The sequence below is a fragment of the Mugil cephalus genome, chromosome 9, assembly GCF_022458985.1.
Source record: "Mugil cephalus isolate CIBA_MC_2020 chromosome 9, CIBA_Mcephalus_1.1, whole genome shotgun sequence".
Taxonomy (NCBI): Eukaryota; Metazoa; Chordata; class Actinopteri; order Mugiliformes; family Mugilidae; genus Mugil; species Mugil cephalus.
The window spans coordinates 9,329,780-9,345,222 of NC_061778.1; the positions used below are offsets into that span (position 1 = coordinate 9,329,780).

The 15,443-nt window shown below is 38.6% G+C and overlaps 1 protein-coding gene across 1 annotated transcript in view; it reads right to left on the bottom strand.

The window, feature by feature from the left end:
• The window catches only part of pih1d2 (PIH1 domain containing 2), a 20,217-nt gene extending 5,310 nt beyond the window's left edge, over positions 1 to 14,907 (bottom strand). The window contains exon 1 of the mRNA XM_047594322.1: positions 14,440 to 14,907. Within this exon, the coding sequence (XP_047450278.1) occupies positions 14,440 to 14,622 (183 nt within the window). The 5' untranslated portion in view covers positions 14,623 to 14,907. The remainder of the gene's footprint in view (positions 1 to 14,439) is intronic.
• Between the last annotated feature and the right edge of the window lie 536 nt (positions 14,908 to 15,443).

Below are 15,443 nucleotides of genomic sequence, written 5' to 3' on the forward strand. Positions count from 1 at the left end.
TGGAGAATTCTTACTAGCCTGCAAAGTGGGGACCTGAAATACGCACACATTTTCTGACTTGTGTACTAAATGGGGACTTAGAGAATGCACAAATTCTCACTTACGTACAAAGTGGGGACCTGGAAAACTACACACATTCCAATGTATGTACTAGGTGGGGATGTGAAAATACACATATTCCTACTTAGATGAAAAGACACACTTTTGAGAATACACATATTCTCACTTACGTACAAAGTGGGGATTTGGAGAATACAAACATTCTCACCAGCATACAAACTGGGGACCTGACATACACACACATTCTGGCTTGTGTACGAAGTGGGGACTTGAAGAATACACACATTCTCACTAGCATACAACGTGGGGACCTGGAAAATACACACATATTCCCACTAGGGTACAAAGTGAGCACCTGGAAAACTACACAAGTTCCAATGTATGTAGCAGGTGGGGATTGTGAAAATACACATATTCCTACTTGCATTTGTGGAAAAGGCACAATTTTGAGTACACAAATTCTCACTTACGTCCAAAGTGAGGACTTACAGAATACATACATTCTCACTAGCATACAACGTGGGGACCTGAAAAATACACATATATTCTCACTAGGGTACAAAGCGGGGACCTGGAAAACTACACAGGTTCCAATGTATATAGCAGGTGGGGATTGTGACAAAACACATATTCCTGCTTCCATTTGTGGAAAAGACGCACTTTTGAAAATACACACATTCTCACTAGCATATAACATGGGGACCTGGAAAATACACACATATTCCCACTAGGGTACAAAGCGGGGACCTGGAAAACTACACAAGTTCCAATGTATGTAGCAGGTGGGCATTGTGAAAATACGCATATTCCTACTTATATTTGTCAAAAAGACACACTTTTTAAAATACACAAATTCTCACTAGCATACAACGTGGGGACCTGGAAAATACACACATATTCCCACTAGGGTACAAAGCGGGGACCTGGAAAACTACACAAGTTCCAATGTATGTAGCAGGTGGGGATTGTGAACAAACACATGTTCCTATTTGTATTTGTGGAAAAGACACACTTTTGAAAATACACACATTCTCACTTACATGCAAAGTGGGGACCTGAAAAATACACACATATTCTCACTAGGGTACAAAGCGGGGACCTGGAAAACTACACAAGTTCCAATGTATGTAACAGGTGGGGATTGTGACAAAACACATATTCCTGCTTCTATTTGTGGAAAAGACACACTTTTGAAAATACACAAATTCTCACTAGCATACAACGTGGGGACCTGGAAAAATACACACATATTCCCACTAGGGTACAAAGTGGGGACCTGGAAAACTACACAAGTTCCAATGTATGTAGCAGGTGGGGATTGTGAAAATACACATATTCCTACTTGCATTTGTGGAAAAGACACACTTTTGAAAATACACACATTCTCACTAGCATACAAAGTGGGGACTTGAAGAATACACACATTCTCACTAGCATACAACGTGGGGACCTGAAAAAATACACACATATTACCACTAGGGTACAAAGTGGGAACCTGGAAAACTACACAAGTTCCAATGTATGTAGCAGGTGGGGATTGTGACAAAACACATATTCCTGCTTCCATTTATGGAAAAGACACACTTTTGAAAATACACACTCATTCATCTACTGAGTAAACACTTACATACACGTGGGACCTAAAAAATACACACATATTCTCACTAGGGTACAAAGCGGGGACCTGGAAAACTACACTAGTTCCAATGTATGTAGCAGGTGGGCATTGTGAAAATACGCATATTCCAACTTGTATTTGTGGAAAAGGCACACTTTTGAAAATACACAAATTATCACTAGCATACAACGTGGGGACCTGGAAAATACACACATTCTCACTAGCATACAACGTGGGGACCTGAAAAAATACACACATATTACCACTAGGGTACAAAGCGGGGACCTGGAAAACTACACAAGTTCCAATGTATGTAGCATGTGGGGATTGTGAAAATACACATATTCCTACTTGCATTTGTGGAAAAGACACACTTTTGAAAATACACACATTCTCACTTACATGCAAAGTGGGGACTTGGAGAATACACACATTCTCACTAGCATACAACGTGGGGACCTAAAAAATACACACATATTCTCACTAGGGTACAAAGCGGGGACCTGGAAAACTACACAAGTTCCAATGTATGAGGCAGGTGGAGATTGTGACAAAACACATATTCCTGCTTCCATTTGTGGAAAAGACACACTTTTGAAAATACACACATTCTCACTAGCATACAACGTGGGGACCTGGAAAATACACACATATTCCCACTAGGGTACAAAGCGGGGACCTGGAAAACTACACAAGTTCCAATGTATGTAACAGGTGGGGATAATGACAATACACATATTCCTCTTTATTTGTGAAAAGACAACTTTTGAAAATACACAATTCTCACTAGCATACAACGTGGGGACCTGGAAAAATACACACATATTCTCACTAGGGACAAATCGGGGAAACCCGTAAAACTTCACTATTCCATGTATGTAGCAGTGGGGATTGTGAAAATACGCATATTCCTACTTGATTTGTGGAAAGACACACTTTTGAAAATACACACATTACTAAATACAAAGTGGGACTGAGTACACATTTACTAATACAACGTGGGGACCTTAAAAAATACACACATATTACTCACTAGGGTACAAAGCAGGGGACCTGGAAAACTACACAAGTTCCAATGTATGTAGCAGGTGGGGTTGTGAAAATACACATATTCCTACTTATTTGTGGAAAAGGACACACTTTTGGAAAACACACATTCCACTTACAGCAGTGGGATTGGAAATACACATTCACTAGCATACAACGTGGGGACCTAAAAATACACAATATTCCACTAGGGTACAAAGCGGGGACCTGGAAAATACACAAGTTCCAATGTATGTACAGGTGGGGATTGTAAAAACGCACTATTCCTACTTTATTTGTGGAAAGACACACTTTTGAAAATACACACATTCTCACTAGCATACAACGTGGGGACCTGGAAAAATAAACATATTCTCAACTAGGGTACAAAGTGGGGAACTGGAAAATTACACAAGTTCCAATGTATGCAGCAGGTGGGGATTGTGAAAATACACATATTCCTACTTGCATTTATTGAAAAAACACAATTTTGAGAATACACAAATTCTCATTTACATGCAAAGTGGGGACTTGAAGAATACACACATTTTCACTAGCATACAACGTGGGGACCTGAAAAAAGTACACACATATTCCCACTAGGGTACAAAGCGGGGACCTGGAAAACTACACAAGTTCCAATGTATGAGGCAGGTGGAGATTGTGACAAAACACATATTCCACTGCTTTGAAAACACATTTTGAAAAAACATCACTTATGAAAATACAACACATTCTCACTAGCATACAACGTGGGGACCTGAAAATTAAACACAACATATTCTCACTAGGTACAAAGCGGGGACCTGGAAAACTACACAAGTTCCAATGGTATTAACAGGTGGGGATATGAAAATACACATATTCCTACTTGTATTTGTTGAAAAGACAAACTTTTGAAAATACACACATTCTCACTAGCATACAACGTGGGGACCTGGAAAAATACACACATATTCTCCCTAGGGAACAAAGCGGGGACCTGTAAAACTGCACTAGTTCCAATGTATGTAGCAGGTGGGGATGTGAAAATACGCATATTCCTACTTGTATTTGTGATAAGACACACTTTTGAAAATACACACATTCTCACTAGCATACAAGTGGGGACCTGAAAATACACACATTTCTCACTAGTACAAAGTGGGGACCTGGAAAACATACACATCCAAGTAATGACAGTAGTGTGACAAAACAAACTGTCATGGGAAAAGACACACTTGAAAATACACAGTTCTCATAGATACAATGTGTGGGACCTTGGAAAATACACATATTTCCCACTATACAAAGGGAAAACACACTTTGAAAATTACCACATTTCCTTCATGTGGAAAGAACTTGAAAACACACATTCTCACTAGCATACAACGTGGGGACTAAAAATACACACAATTCTCACTAGGTACAAAGGGGACCTGGAAAACTACACTTCCATGTAGAGCAGTGGGGATTGTGAAAACCATATTCCTCTCATTTGTGGAAAAGACAAACTTTGAAAATACACACATTCTCACTAGCAACAAGTGGGGACCTGAAAATACACATACCACAGGTACAAAGCGGGGACTGGAAAATACACAAGTTCCAATGTATGTAAGTGGGATTGTGAAAAACACATATTCCTCTTCTATGTGGAAAAGACACACTTTTGAAAATACACACATTCTCACTACATCAAAGTGGGGACTTGGAAATACACACATTTACTAGCTCACTGGGGTAACAATTTTGGCGGGACCTGGAAACTACACATTCCAATGTATGAGGGTTGGGATTGTAAAACACATATTCCTGCTTCCATTTGTGGAAAAGACAAACTTTTGAAAATACACACATTCTCACTAGCATACAAAGTGGGGACCTGGAAAATACACACATATTCCCACTAGGGTACAAAGCGAGGACCTGGAAAACTACACAAGTTCCAATGTATGTAACAGGTGGGGATTGTGAAAAAACACATATTCCTACTTGCATTTTGGAAAGCACAATTTTGAGTACACAAATTCTCACTTACGTCCAAAGTGAGGACTTACAGAATACACACATTCTCACTAGCATACAACGTGGGGACCTGAAAAAAGTACACATATTCCCACTAGGGTACAAAGCGGGGACCTGGAAAACTACACAAGTTCCAATGTATAGTAGCAGGTGGGGATTGTGACAAAACACATATTCCTGCTTGATTTGTGAAAAGACGCAACTTTTGAAAATACACACATTCTCACTAGCATACAACGTGGGGACCTGAAAAAATACACACATATTCACACTAGGGTACAAAGCGGGGACCTGGAAAACTACACTAGTTCCAATGTATGTAGCAGGTGGGCATTGTGAAAATACGCATATTCCTACTTGTATTTGTCATAAGACCACTTTTAAAATACACAACATTCTCACTAGCATACAAGTGGGGACCTGGAAAATACACACATATTCCCACTAGGGTACAAAGCGGGGACCTGGAAAACTAACAAGTTTCCAATGTATGTAGCAGGTGGGGATTGTGAAAATAGCCATATTCCTACTTGTATTTGTGGAAAAGACACACTTTTGAAAATACACACATTCTCACTAGCATACAACGTGGGGACCTGGAAAATACACACATATTCCCACTAGGGTACAAAGCGGGGACCTGGAAAACTACACAAGTTCCAATGTATGTAACAGGTGGGGATTGTGACAAAACACATATTCCTGCTTCTATTTGTGGAAAAGACACACTTTTGAAATACACACATTCTCACTAGCATACAACGTGGGACTTGGAAAATACACACATATTTCCACTAGGTAGCAAAGTGGGACTGGAGAAAACTACCAGTTTAAGTGTATGTAGCAGGTTTTAAAAATACACATATTCCTAAACATTGCATTGGAAAAAAGACACTTTTTTGGTAAAATACCAATCTTTACTAGTTCAATCAAAGTAAGGGGATTGTAAAATACATTTACACCATATTCATCAAGTTGAGCATTACACAACGGTGGGGACCCTTTAGAAAATACAGACATTTCTGACTAGGGTACAAAGTGGGGACCTGGAAATTCACATACATTCCAATTATGTAAAGTGGGACTTGGAAATAACACATCTCCTGCATACGTGGGACTAAATACAAAATTTATGAAAAAAACGAAACACACTTACTATGCAAAGTGGGGACCCGAAATACACAATTTCAATTAGTACAGATGGGGATTTTCAAAAATACACTTCCTACTTGCATACATGTAAAAACACTGAAAACACACTATCTCCATGTAAAGAACAAGTTGGGCATTGGAAAATACGCATTTTCCGACTAATGTAAAATGGAGACCTTGAAAATATCACACACATTCTACTTACTACAACGTGGGGACCTGGAAAACCACACATTCTCATACTACATACAAATGGGACTTGGAAAATACACACATTTTACTTGGTACAAAATGGGACCTGAAATACAATCAATATTTTACATAGCGTATAAAAATACACAAATTTCTACTTGCATTACTGGAAAGAACACTTTTGAGAATACACATATTCTCACTTACATGAAAGTGGGGCTGAAATACACACACATTTACACTAGATAAACTGGGGATTAAAAATACAAAATATTTCACTAGGGAAAAGCGGGAAGGAAAACGAAACATTTCCTGCTTGACAAGTGGGACTTGGGAAAAACACATATCTCTCTCAAGTTGGGCAAAAACACACATATTATGGATAAAATACACAAATTCTCACTAGCATACAACGTGGGTACCTGAAAATACACACATATTCTACTAGGGTACAAAGCTGGGAACTGTGAAAACTACACAAGTTTCAATGTAGTAACAGGTGGGATATGAAAAACACATATTCCTGCTTTATTTGTTGAAAAGACAACTTTTGAAAATACACACAATTCTCACTAGCATACAACGTGGGGACCTGGAAAAATACACACATATCTCACTAGGGTACAAAGGGGGACCTGTAAAACTGCACTATTTCCGATGTATGTAGCAGGTGGGGATGTGAAAATACGCATATTCCTACTTGCTTGGAAAACTTGTGAAATAACACACACATAATTGAAAAATACACACATTCTCACTAGCATACAACGTGGGGACCTAAAAAATACACACATATTCTCACTAGGGTACAAAGTGGGGACCTGGAAAACTACACAAGTTCCAATGTATGAGGCAGGTGGAGATTGTGACAAAACACATATTCCTGCTTCCATTTGTGGAAAAGACACACTTTTGAAAATACACACATTCTCACTTACAGCAATACTGGAAAATACAACGTGGGGACCTGGAAAATACACACATATTCCCACTAGGGTACAAAGCGGGGACCTGGAAAACTACACAAGTTCCAATGTATGTAGCAGGTGGGGATTGTGAAAATACGCATATTCCTACTTGTATTTGTGGAAAAGACACACTTTTGAAAATACACACATTCTCACTAGCATACAACGTGGGGACCTGGGAAATACATATATTTTCCAACTAAGGTACAAAGTGGGGAACTGGAAAATTACACAAGTTCCAATGTATGCAGCAGGTGGGGATTGTGAAAATACACATATTCCTACTTGCATTTATTGAAAAAACACAATTTTGAGAATACACACATTCTCACTAGCATACAAAGTGGGGACTTGAAGAATACACACATTCTCACTAGCATACAACGTGGGGACCTGAAAAAATACACACATATTACCACTAGGGTACAAAGCGGGGACCTGGAAAACTACACAAGTTCCAATGTATGTAGCATGTGGGGATTGTGAAAATACACATATTCCTACTTGCATTTGTCACTTTTGAAAATAACACACACTTTGAAAAAATACACACATTCTCACTAGCATACAACGTGGGGACCTGGAAAATACACACATATTCTCACTAGGGTACAAAGCGGGGACCTGGAAAACTACACAAGTTCCAATGTATATAGCAGGTGGGGATAATGAAAATACACATATTCCTACTTGTATTTGTTGAAAAGACAAACTTTTGAAAATACACACATTCTCACTAGCATACAACGTGGGGACCTGGAAAAATACACACATATTCTCACTAGGGTACAAAATGGGGACCTGGAAAACTACACTATTTCCGATGTATGTAGCAGGTGGGGATTGTGAAAATACGCATATTCCTACTTGCATTTGTGGAAAAGACACACTTTTGAAAATACACACATTCTCACTAGCATACAAAGTGGGGACTTGAAGAATACACACATTCTCACTAGCATACAAGTGGGGACCTGAAAAAATACACAATTACCATAGGTATAACAGGGGAGACTGGACAAAACACAATTCCTTCATTAGTGTGGGGATTTTGAAAATACACAATTCTCACTTGCATTTGTGGAAAATGACACACTTTTGAAAACGTACTAACATTCTCACTTCAACATGCAAAGTGGGAGGAAAAACCTCATTGTGGAAAGAAATTGAACACACATTCTCACTAGCATACAACGTGGGGACCTAAAAATACACACATATTCTCACTAGGGTACAAATGGGGACCTGGAAAACTACACTAGTTCCGATGTATGAGCAGTTGGGATTGTGAAAATACGCATATTCCTACTTGCATTTGTGGAAAAGACACACTTTTGAAAATACACACATTCTCACTAGCATACAAAGTGGGGAGACTTCGAACTGCGAAAAATACACACATATTACCACTAGGGTACAAAGCGGGACCTGGAAAACTACACAAGTTCCAATGTATGTACAGGTGGGGATTGTGAAAAATACACATATTCCTACTTCTATTTTTGGAAAAGACACACTTTTGAAAATACACACATTCTCACTACATCATATGGATACCAATCACTGGGCACAACTGGAAAAAATACACACATATTCTCACTAGGGTACAAAGCGGGGACCTGGAAAACTACACAAATTCCAATGTATTTAGGCAGGTTGGGATTGTACAAAACACATATTCCTACTGTCATTTGTGGAAAAGACAAACTTTTGAAAATACACACATTCTCACTAGCATACAAGTGGGGACCTGGAAATACACATTATTCCAAATAGGGTACAAAGTGGAGGAAACCCGGAAAACTACACAAGTTCCAATGTATGTAGCAGGTGGGATTGTGAAAAAACACATATCTACTGCATTTCAATTTGAGAATAAAGACACATCAATATTTGAAAATACACACATTCTCACTAGCATACAACGTGGGGACCTGAAAAAAGTACACACATATTCCCACTAGGGTACAAAGCGGGGACCTGGAAAACTACACAAGTTCCAATGTATGTAGCATGTGGGGATTGTGACAAAACACATATTCCTGCTTGTATTTGTTGAAAAGACACAATTTTGAAAATACACACATTCTCACTAGCATACAACGTGGGGACCTGAAAAATACACACATATTCTCCCTAGGGAACAAAGCGGGGACCTGTAAAACTGCACTAGTTCCAATGTATGTAGCAGGTGGGGACTGTGAAAATACGCATATTCCTACTTGTATTTGTCGATAAGACCGACTTTTGAAAATACACACATTCTCACTAGCATACAAAGTGGGGACCTGGAAAATACACACATATTCCCACTAGGGTACAAAGTGGGGACCTGGAAAACTACACTATTTCCAATGTATGTAGCAGGTGGGGATTGTGAAAATATGCATATTCCTACTTTTATTTGTCGAAAAAACACACTTTTGAAAATACACACATTCTCACTAGCATACAACGTGGGGACCTGGAAAATACACACATATTCCCACTAGGGTACAAAGCGGGGACCTGGAAAACTACATAATTTCCAATGTATGTAGCAGATGGGGATTGTGACAAAACACATATTCCTGCTTCCATTTGTGGAAAAGACACAATTTTGAGAATACACACATTCTCACTAGCATACAACGTGGGCACTTGGAGAATACACACATTTTCACTAGCATGCAAAGTGTGGACTTGGACGAAACACATGTTTAAGTGTATGCACCAGTTTTAAAAATACACATATTTCCACTTAAATACAAAATAGGAACTTGGAAAAAAGACATTTTTTGACCTGTGTACAAAGTTAGGATTTCCAAACTTCACAAGTTCCAATCAATGTACCAGATGGGGATTGTGAAAATACATGTGTTACTACTTGCATACTTGCAAAAATCATAAGTTTGAAAACACGCATATACTCTCACTTATGTACAAGGTGGGGACTTGGAAAATACAGACATTCTGACTAGGGTACAAAGTGGGGACCTGAGATATTCACATACATTCCAACTTATGTACAAAGTGGGAACTTGGAGAATACACACATGCTCAGTAGCATACGAAGTGGGGACCTGAAATATACACACACATTCTGACTTGTATAAAAATTGGGAACTTGAAGAACACACAAATTTTTTACTAGGGTGCAAAGTGGGGACCCGAAATACACAAGTTTCAATGTATGTACCAGATGGGGATTTTCAAAATACACTTTCCTACTTGCATACATGCAAAAATCACATTTTTGATAAAACACATACTCTCACTTAATGAACAAAGTTGGGACTTGGAAAATACACACATTCTGACTACAGTACAAATTGGAGACCTAAAATATTCACACACATTCTGACTTACGTACAAAGTGGGCACCTGGAAAACCCACACATTCTTATACATATATACAATATGAGGACTTGGAAAATACACACATTCTTACTTGTGTACAAAATGAGGACCTGAAATATACACACATATTCTTACTAGCGTAAAAAATACACAAATTTCTACTTCCTTACATGGAAGACACGCTTTTGAGAATACACATATTCTCCCTTACATAGAAAGTGGGGGCCTGAAATACACACACATTTAGACTTGTGTATAAACTGGGGATTTAAAGAATACAAAAATTTCACTAGCCTGAAAAAGCGGGAAGTAAAATACGGAAACATTTTCTGACTTGTGTACTAAGTGGGGACTTGGGAAACACACACATTCTTACCTACGTACAAAGTGGGGACTTTAAAATACACACATTATTATCAGCGACTTCAAAAATACACAAATTCTCACTAGCATACTAAGTGGGTACCTGAAACATACACGTACATATTCTGACTTGTGTACAAAGTGGAAACTTGTAGAACACACATTTTCACTAGGGTACACAGTGGGGTCTTGGAAAACTATACATTCCAGTGTATGTACCAGGGTGGGGATTGTGAAAATACACGTATTCCTACTTGCATTTGTGGAAAAGACACTTTTGAGAACACACACATTTTCACTTACATACAAGGTGGGGACTTGCAGAATACACAAATTCTCACTGGCAAACTGGGGGCCTGAAATACACACACATTCCAGCATGTGTGCAGAGTGGGGACCTAGGAATACACATATTATTACTAGCGTACAAAGTGGGGACCTGAAAAATACACACATATTATCACTAGTGTACAAAGTGAGGCCCTGCGATATATACACATTCTGACTTGTATACAAACAGATGGCTTGGAAAATGTAACTTTCAATGTATGCACCAAGAGGGGATTACGAAAATACACACAGTGTTATTTGCATACGTGGCAAATACACGCTTGCGAGAATACATATATTCTCAATTATATACAAAGTGGGGACTTGTATGCAATAAGACTATGTAAGAATAAGTAGGCAGTTTGACTAAGAATACAAACATCAATGTAAAAAATGTAAAAAACATACATGAAAATATATGTGCAAGTGTACGTGAACATGTGTTCCGAGTTGTTGCTCTTTATTAACACTGAATACTGAATATAGGGTATTGCAGTGGCAATTAATGCACATGGTGAGTCCAGTGTCCAGTAAATGTAAAATAAAAATAAATACATGAAAACAAAGTGAACATGAGTGATTGCAGTTTTAGCAAAAACAAGGGTTACAGCACAGAAGGAAATTATCCAACCGAGTGTCACACACAAATTCTATCTTGTGTACGAAGTGGGGACTTCGGAAATACACATATTCTCACTAGCATACAAAGTGGGGACCTGGAATAGAGAGAGACACACACACATTCTGACTTGAGTACAAGTCCAACTGGCCAAGTGTCTGACATTCAGAGTGAGGAGTTGTACAGGTTGATGGCCACAGGTAGAAATTATTTCATGTGGCTGTAGTCTGTAGTGCATTGTGGTGTAATCAGTCTGGTGATGAAGGAACTCCTGTGTCTGACCAGCATATCATGGAGTGGGTTGGACACACCGTCCCAGATGACATTCACTTTGTGAAGCATTCTTCAATCTGACGCCACTGTCACCTTTACTCCCACAATGTCATTGGCCTTATAGCTCAGTCTGTTCAGTCCACTACCCTCAGCCTGCTGCCCCAGTACACAACTCATAGAAGATAGCGATAACTGCCACAGACTCGTAGAACATCCTGAGCAAAGTCCTACAGATGTTGAAAGACCTCCGCCACTGCAGAAAATAGAGGCAACTTGGGAGGACTTGGGAATACACACATTCTCACTAACATATAAGTTGCGGGACCTGGAAAATACAGTCTGACTGGCGTACAAAGTGGGGCCTTGGAAAATACACATGTTCAAACATATGTACCAAGTGGGGATTTTGCCTCCATGGAAAATACACACACACTCACTTACGTACTTAATGGGTATTTGAAAATACACACATTCTCAGTAGCACAAAACCTGTAGATACATTTCAACTTAAATCAAATGGGGACATGTAAACACACACATTCTCACTTGCATACAAAGCAGGGACTTGGAAAATACACCATTTTCAACTAACGTACCAAACGGGGACCTGGAAAATACACACATATTCTCACCGTCATACTTAATAGGGACTTGGGAATACACTCATCCTTACTGGCATACAAAGTGGGGACCTGGAAAATACACACACATTCTGATTAGTAAAATACACACGTTGCAACTTACGTACCAAATGGGTCCCTGGAAAATAACCCTGAAGATCAAAACACATTTCACAAAACGCAACAACATCACACAAAACACAACAACACTACAGGGTGGGGAAAACACTTCTTGTTTCTGTTTGGACAGAACCCATGGTAAATATAAGCTGATGTGATTGGTTGTTTCACTGACAGTCAAGGAACGAGGCTTTGTGAATGGTAAGTCACACGTAACATACACCTATGTTCTCACTTTTGTACTTAATGGGGACTTGGACCACACAAATTCTCACTTTCTTACACAGTGGGGACCTGGAAAATACACAAATTCTGACTTGCATACAAAGTGGGGGATTTGGAAAATACACCTGTTCTGACTTATGTAAAAAGTGGGAAAATACAACATACGTTTTGAAAATACACCCATTCAAATTTACGTACCAAATGAGGATGTGGGGGGAAAAACTACACACATATTCTCACTTGCATACAAAGTGGGGACATTCCAACATGTATCAAGTGTGGATTTTGAAAATATACACGTACTCATAAATACTTTCGACTTTCACTTGCATACAAAATGGGGCCTGGGAAAATACACGTATTCATTGCACTTGTATTTGTACTTGAAAGATTTTAATTTGTACTTGAAGGATATTGTTTTTGTACTTGAAAGGTTTTAGTTTGTACTTGAAGGATATTTTTTTGAAGAAAAGTTTCTGTGTATGTGTAAAACATGCTGTAACTGTAACATGACATCTCAAGGGTATAACTGACTTTTACCAACAAATTCCTCAAAACAACCCTCTCTTCCCGGGGCTCCCAGGTTCTGCGTCGCTCCACAACCTGCAGCCATCAGCAGCGATGCGTCATCATTACCATAATGGCAGCTTTTTTTTTTACTGGAAAGTGCAACTTCCCAATGTTCAGTCACACTTTGAATTTTGTCCATTGGTGAGTTACGATTATTCAAATGCCGCAAGCTTTTTTGTTTGCACAGGCGAATGTTCAGGTCTTAAAGGGTGAAATGTTAATCACCTGCATTTAATGCAAAACATCAACCAATATTGCATATACATCCATATTTATTAAATTGACTAATTAAAAAATACTTATTTTAACATTTACATATCCAAAGTTAGAAGTGTAACTAAAAATAAATAAATAAAAGAAAAATGGATTTTTACATCTATTTTGAATTTTATTTGAATACAAATATTTTTTTCCCCTCAACAAATACAAATACACTTACATATCCTAAATTAGAAGTGTAACTAAAATACTACATATATTTTTACATCTATTTTAAATTGTATTCAAATACAAATACAGGATGCTTTGCACAGCCATAGAAAACATGGGAAATGATAGAGTAACGTAGAATGTGAACTTTATTGTCACATTTCAAATTCTGTCAAATTCTAACCTTTCTAATTCTAACCATTGTAAAAGTTATCATTTTTATATGCACAAGCACACATCTGAAAGTATCGGTATCGGGATATTAGCCTTGGTATTACCTGGTATCGGATCGAAAGGAAAAATAGTGGTATCGCACATCCCTACACCTACGACTTCCTGATTCCCAGATGTTGGCCACATACACCTGTATGAATTTGGTCGACACAGCTGAATGGAACGGGGCCATCGTCAGTGAAAACACGATGAAAAACAATGAAATCAGCGTGGACAGAACCCTTCACTGCTACAAAGTTAAAGCTAAAATAACCAATTATTCGCTATTAAACCGGTGCCATCGACGCTGCTTACCAAAATTTCGGCGCACAGAGTCGAGTGAAGCTCAGGTTGTGCACAGAACTCGGCTCCTGCCTTCATCTGCTTCTCGATGAGCTTGCGGTAAGCTGCTGGGTCATTTTGAGAGAGCTCATCCAACATGGACCAGAACCGGTCGACCTGCTGCAAAACATCCTGCGTGATGCCAGTGGACGACATACTAAGGTAGAAACTTTACTACATGAGCGGAATACTGAAGGTTGAAATTAACAAACAGATTAAAATATAAAAATAACACGCAGAAAAAGTTCCATAAAACTACAACAGACTAGTTAACTTCTGTCTAATTTGTGTTAACTACAGACGCTAGCTTGGCTAATGTTGTCAGTTGCTATGGAAACCGAATGAGACGTTACAGTAGCAGGGGCGGAGCTACACTTATGACAGGGGTGGACATTCTATTTATGGAACCGAATTGTAGAAACTATGTATATACAGTCTAAATAAATACAACAACAATAAAATAACATCACAACACAAAATCAGTTATTATTGTTACAGGTTGAATCAGTGTTCAGAATTAGGCTCCCAAAATGTCCATGTGTTACAGTGTGAGGTTGCACTTTTCAGTATCTACACCTGGAAATTTGCTGCCTCTGACTGGTTGGTGTTAGACTGAACTCTTTTTTCTGACCCCACTGACTTGCCTGGCTGGCTTCAGGTTGGGAGCTGCCAAGGCTACTCATATCGGTGCAGGGGTTTGTCTGACTTGGTCTGCACCTGATTAAAAAATAAAAAAAATATCACCTTTTCTTTTTATTGTCAGTCCTCAGACTGTGTTGTGGGAGAATCTTAATCCCGGTATGAAAAAATAAACCTAACACACAATGAATAACCTATCAATTCGACAGTTAACAATAATAATAGAATTATGCATAAAAGAGGGACACAAATGAAATGAAAACAAAACTCGAAAAAATATTATAAATAATGTCTCCTTTTGTGGCTCGTTTTATACACCACAAAGTGGTGATATTGCA